Source organism: Phalaenopsis equestris, unplaced genomic scaffold (assembly GCF_001263595.1).
Source record: "Phalaenopsis equestris unplaced genomic scaffold, ASM126359v1 Scaffold000107, whole genome shotgun sequence".
Classification (NCBI taxonomy): Eukaryota; Viridiplantae; Streptophyta; class Magnoliopsida; order Asparagales; family Orchidaceae; genus Phalaenopsis; species Phalaenopsis equestris.
Window position 1 is genome coordinate 2,023,551 of NW_018164549.1, and position 6,612 is coordinate 2,030,162.

The following is a 6,612-nucleotide window of genomic DNA, read 5'->3' on the forward strand; positions in this document are numbered from 1 at the left end:
ATATATATACATTTTTAAAATTTATGAGCATAAAATTTTAATTAATTTTTTTGTAAGATTACCAGGACTCAAGCATGTCTAAAAAAATAAATTTATACTTCCCCTTTTTTTCTCATTTAATATTAAAAATTATGAGGCTTCTATTTTCTTGAAAGTATTTTAAAAATGTTTATGAGTTTGCAAACTATAACAATTTTTCCCTTAAAAAAAATTTTAGGCAAACAACTACCTCAAGTTAATAAACATATATTTGGGTACTTGTAAGTTTTTGGAGCTATGAGTGCAATGTGATTGTGAGTATTTTTTACTGACTATATTGTCTTTCGTTTTCCTCTCCTTAGACCGACTTTATTCATATTTGCCTTCAAGCTCATGAAAGTTTTGTACTTATCAATGAGACAATTGCGGTACATTGATTATTTTTCTTCCTTAAAATCTTATACACTTCTGTACTATTCTGTGCAGCAAGTTTCAGATTTTGACTTGTTCACTCTTGATGATATTGATGCTGCTTTCCAGAATGTTATCAGATTGACATACTCCCAGAATTATCATCTTTCTGGTTTGTTTATTACTATTTTTTTTTTTGAGCCCAAAAACCTACTCCTACTGACTGGGATCTGCTAATGATGATGATTTTGATGACTAATCTAATAAATGTGTATGTTGTCATTAATATGCATTAGATAAAGGAGAAGGGATAGTGATAGCTCCACATGTGGCTGGCCATCTTCTTGGGGGTACTGTTTGGAAGATAACAAAAGATGGAGAGGATGTTGTATATGCTGTTGACTTTAATCATCGCAAAGAACGGTTATATGCCCCCTACACTAATATTATTTAATTTTTGGTTGTTTGAGAATGATGAGGCTAGGTATGTGGAATGGTTTTGCAGGCACTTAAATGGAACTGTTCTAGAATCTTTTGTACGCCCAGCTGTTCTCATTACGGATGCATACAATGCATTGAATAATCAACTATACAAGCGTCAAAGGGATCAGGAATTCCTTGGTATTTATCTACAACATTGATTTTGCAATTATTGTTTCCATGTTCCATAATTTTTTCGAATTGGAATTTTGCTTGTTAATCCTGGCTTCAATTTTTCCCTTTCAGCTACAGTAGGCCTGTTTAGTGGTGTTCTTTGGTTACACATGCTGCGCCAATTCTTTCATTGATTTTTTTCTTTCAACTTGAAGCATGGCAGTATTACTGCCTAGAGCCTTTCATTGAAACGCCTTTCTAAAGTTCTCTTTTTTACTTGCAAATTTCTGGGATTTTGGCTGTCAATTTATACTGAAGAAGCAATTTGGCTTTAACCCCTTCTGTTAACCTGGCAACTTGTAATCTTTATGCTTTGGCTTGCATGAATCCAGAGCTAATAGAAGAAGATTTAACTCCTTTCCTTAGTGTAATGGTCTTTGGAAGTTTTATCTACAAGTGATTTTTTCATGAATTTTTTCACTGTTCATCATTATCCCTTTTTGCTATGGCAGCCATATTGCCCAGGAATTTTTGGGGTGCATGATTGATATAGTTGCATAATTGATCGCTCCGTTTTTTAATCTTTATTCATTTAGTTTCTTTTATATATCTTCTCCCAGAGGCAATACTAAAGGTTCTTCGAGCAAATGGAAATATATTGCTTCCTGTTGATACGGCTGGAAGAGTTTTAGAGCTTCTTTTGATACTTGAACAGGTCTTACATTTTCCTAGCGAATTGTATCATGCATCTCATTGCCTCAAAGTTAAGGAGTATATGAGTTAACCATTATATTGCATTGCAGTACTGGAGTCAGCAACATCTATCTTTCCCCATTTTTTTTCTAACAAATGTTGCTACAAGTTCCATTGATTATGTCAAGAGTTTCCTAGAGTGGATGAGTGATTCTATAGCAAAATCCTTTGAGCATACACGAGACAATGCTTTTCTACTGAAGTAAGTTCATCATCCATTGTTGTTGTCCCACTTTTTTTGTCTTTGATTCTTCTTGTGCTTGTGAACAAACAAAAGATGGCTAATTACTGGTAAACTCATTTGTTGTGCTCACAAAATCTCATATTAGCCGTTCAAATGATTTTGTATGTGAGCTTAACCGATGACATCTTTTTCATTATTCTGATTGCAGGCATATAAACATTATAATTAACAAAAGCGAGCTTGAAAACATACCAGATATTCCAAAGGTGAGTATTTATTTATTTTTCTTTATCTGTCATGAATTCCTTAGAAGAAAGCTGATGTAAGGTACATAGGTTGTTCTGGCATCCATGCCTAGTTTGGAGGTTGGGTTCTCCCATGATATATTTGTTGATTGGGCCACAGAGGCCAGACATACTATCCTTTTTACGGAAAGAGGCCAGGTAAAAGATTTCTTGATAACTTATTAATCTTATTGTTTTTGTGTTTAAAGTTCAAGTCTTCTTTTAGTGACTAAGCATTAAATACCAGTTCTCAAATTTGGTGTGAATCTATATTTCTTTGATATGCTATGAAAGGTTGCTAATTCATCATGATTTCCTACCTGACATTTAGCTTCACTTGCTCTACTGATATTTCTTTGATATGCTACCCAACAAACTCCTCCCAACAAACCTCCTTCCACATTTATGATTTCATAGTTTTTTCATAGTTTGGAACTCTAGCTCGAATGCTTCAAGTTGATCCACCTCCAAAAGCAGTGAAAGTCACCATGAGTAAGAGGATTCCTTTAATTGGAGATGAATTGAAAGCATATGAAGAAGAGCAAGAAAGAATTAAAAAGGAAGCTGCTCTGAAATCTAATGTCAACAAGGAATTAAGGGCATCCCAGGGATCTGATGCTAAAGCTGGGGATACAATGGTTATTGATGCTTCTTCCTCTCACATTTCTTCAGATGGTACGCTGATTGATTCTTGAGTATTATTGGTTTTTACCCATGTCTGTTTCATTCTTTTGGAAACGTGATATGCTGGTAACTATAGTTCTACTCTCTGAAGTTTAATTTCTTATCTTTTTACACGTGAAATTCTAAATATAGTTCTACTCTCTGAAGTTTAATTTCTTTTCTTTTTCCATGTGAAATTCTAATCTTCTTAGAAATCACTGTTGTCCTAGGATACATGTCAAAAATAAATTTCTTATCAATGAAATTGCTGAATTTCTTATGATAATATAATGCCTTCTTGGAGTGATTTATGTGGAGACACTGAACATAAAAAGTGTTTTAATTATGCTAAAGATCTCGACTTACTGCTCAACGTACATGCATGTAGTAAAAAAATGGTTATTTCAAAAAACATTCAATCATTTATGCCTGATTGTATAAACTCTTATACTTGGTTTCCATTAGCCAAAAAAGTGGCTGAAGTTCTTTTGTAATATCATATTCATCTATACTGTATGTCTACTGGCAAGTACTGCTTGTATGCTTAACAAATGCATATGGTGCACCAATTCTGATTAACTGTTTTTTGAGAAAAATTAAGCATAAGATTCTATTGAATGGAGAGATAGAGACTTCTGCAAATCCCCTTGCTCATCAGATAAATGGTAGATGCTGATAGATAGATGGAGGGAGGAAGAAGGCCGTGTCCGTAGATGTTGATAGGTAGGTAGATGAATGGTTGTATGGATGGATTGATGGATGGAGTTTCCTACAAATCCCCTCACTCTCACAGATAGCTATATATAGAAGGAAGGTAGGGGGCACCACCCATAGAGATAGATAAATAGGGTGAGGGAGCAACGAGTCACTTGTAAATTCCATCACCTGAAAAAGTAAATAGAAAATGAAACTGATAGACGATAGATGGAGGGAAGCCTCACCGTTAGAGTTGGATAGCAGGACAATCTAATGGAAGGAAGGACAGAGATGCTACCCATAGAGAGAGATAGAGGCTGGGAGTGAGTGAGTCGTCTGAAACTACTCTCATAGAGATAGTGGGTGGGAAGCCTCACTCTTAGATAGATGATGGATTGAGGGTGATCATTTTAGTAATTTTATCTTATACCCTTTACCTTGACAAACACACCCAAAAAAAACACACGCAAATATATATATTGCTTTTGATTATCTCACAAATCTAAGGTTAGAGTGAGCTATTTATCTTATGTTGATGATGCTATCCTCTTCAATAATGCAAACAAGAACTCCATTAGAAAATTGATGGATACATTGTCTCTTTTCCAAAATACTTCTGGCCTCATTTTCAACAAAACCAAATGTCATCTCTGCTTTGGGAAAGCACTAAAGCAAAACATTATCAGTTGGTCCTTCAATTTCACAGACTTTATTTCATCTTCCCTTCCTATCACTTACTTGGGAGTTAATACTCAAAGAGGTAGAAGGAGACAAATTCAAATGGATGCTGTTGTTGAAAAAATAAAAACTAGAATTCGGGACTAGAGGAATATTTTTTTTTCTAATGGGGGAAGACTTACTCTCATTTATAGTGTTTTACATAACATTCCTCTTTATGCTTTACAGGTGCCGAATTTGAAGAAAAATACACAAATTACTTTGGAAAGGATTTTTAATAAGTTCTTATGGGCGGGTACTACCTCCAGGAAAATCTGGGCTAGTTGGCATATGGTTTGTAAACCTAAAGCTTCTGGTGGACTCAATTTCAAAAGTCTTAATCACTTTGCTGTATAAATAAATTCAAACTCTAGTTTAAATTTCATGAAGGAAGTTCTCTTTAGGCTCAATTTTTATGACATAAACATTGACTAACTAACCTTCCTTCTACTGTTCAATGGAAAACTGGTGATTCTAAAATCTGGAAGACGATTTTAAGGGAATAAGTGAGGTTAATAATTTCATTTTTTGGGAAACTGGCGATGACAATATTTTCTTTTGGCATGATAATTGGGGGGTTGATTTCTTGGGTAATTCTCCTCTTACCTCTTTTCATCCTCATATATCAGTTTCTGATGTTGTTGAAGGGCAATGGAATTTGCCACTTTTACGTGAATTGGTAGGTAACACATCCCCACAAATCTCTATGATTCCTATATGCAATAATGCTAAAGACAAGCCTCGTTGGAAATTAAGCCAAAAAGTCTCCATCTCTAAAATAATTTACGATAAGTTGCATCATTTTGATAAATGGAAATGGGGTCCTGAAATCTGGCATAAAAATCTCTCCCATCTATTTCTGTTTTCTTATGGAGGAATTTTTTACAACTGTTGTCTTTTGATGACATCTTAAAAGTCAAAGGCCTAAGGTTGGCCTTACAATGTTGTTTGTGTAAATGCTCCCAAGAAAGTGCTTCACATTTATATTTCTTTTGTCCCTTTGCTAGGGAGATATGACATAGTTTGGGAAGGATTTTTGGTTTGAAAAATTTTACTTGGCATAATATGGAAAATTGCTTACTTGCTTGACAATCTTGTGGTTCATCGGACACAACAATGCATCTCATTTCTTATTTAACTTTGTGCTTTATTTGGTGTGCTAGAAACAATGTGAAACATGAGCTCTCTTCCTCTTCCCCTTTTTGCACTATTTCTTACCTTCTTGCCTAACATGCAAAGGCTTCTAAATATATATGATTACTGCCAAGATCTTTGCCTAAGGAGGGCAGGAGGCCATCTTTAATATATTGACAGCTCCCTCCCCCTGGCTGGATCAAAATTAATGTTGATGGAAGTTGGAAAAATTACACGGCCGGTGTTGGGGCTATTTTCAGAAATCATTTCGGCAAGTGTCTCTTCTATTTTTCTTCTACCGTCTGAGCTTTAACTCCTACTGAAGCGAAGGGTTGGGCAATATTTCTGGCTCTAAATGTTGTTGTTACTTTTTGTTAGCATACAATTTTTATTGAGTCGGATTCTTCTGTTTTTCTGGATTTCATTACTAGAAAACAAGAGCCTCATTGAAATTTAATTATTTGTTTTAATAAGATTTGACAATTTATAGCTTCTCATGACTTTAAGGTCATATGAAATTTTATATACAGGGAGGGAAATACACCTGGATTGGTTTGCTAAACGTGATTTTTTAGGTGTCTCTACTGGTTTGGTGCCTCCCAATGAGCTTAATATACTTGTAAGGGGAAACTCTTTGAATCTTCTTTATGTCAGATGTTTAACACCATGATATGGCTTACGGTCTCCTTTCATCCCTAAAGGACTTTGGTTTCTGGTTTTGGGGGAGGATCTTTTGCTCTATTAATCCTCATATCTTTGCAGTTTGGCTACTCCTGCTGAGGAATAGCCTCTTCAGATGATTATTTTAAATTTTGTTATACCGCATTTCTGTTCTTTTACTTACTTTTCTTCTTATTTTACTACAGTTTCTTTCTTTAATCTGTTTTTTGGGTATACATGTAACTATCTTTTGGAGCTTTTGAGCGCGTTGTTTAACGGGGGAAGGATCCTACTTTTTAGATTTTTCCTAGCACGCTGTGTTGTCCTCCCTTTTCTTTTTCTATAAAATCCAGTATGGGCTTATATATATATAGATACATACATACATATATATATGTGTGTATGTATATATAAACATATATATATGTATGTATGCATGTAGGTACATACATACATATATATATGTATGTATGCATGTAGGTACATACATACATATATATATGTATGTATGTACATACATACATACATATATATATG

General features: G+C 34.5%; 1 protein-coding gene across 2 annotated transcripts in view; it reads left to right on the forward strand.

The window, feature by feature from the left end:
- LOC110020734 (cleavage and polyadenylation specificity factor subunit 2) overlaps window positions 1–6,612 on the forward strand; it is a 61,319-nt gene that overhangs the window by 15,512 nt on the left and 39,195 nt on the right. For both annotated transcript variants that reach the window (XM_020718929.1, XM_020718930.1), the window contains exons 3-10: window positions 466–562; window positions 687–813; window positions 896–1,011; window positions 1,605–1,699; window positions 1,788–1,939; window positions 2,130–2,187; window positions 2,257–2,364; window positions 2,634–2,880. In XM_020718929.1, coding sequence (XP_020574588.1) covers window positions 466–562; window positions 687–813; window positions 896–1,011; window positions 1,605–1,699; window positions 1,788–1,939; window positions 2,130–2,187; window positions 2,257–2,364; window positions 2,634–2,880 — 1,000 coding nt within the window. The remainder of the gene's footprint in view (window positions 1–465; window positions 563–686; window positions 814–895; window positions 1,012–1,604; window positions 1,700–1,787; window positions 1,940–2,129; window positions 2,188–2,256; window positions 2,365–2,633; window positions 2,881–6,612) is intronic.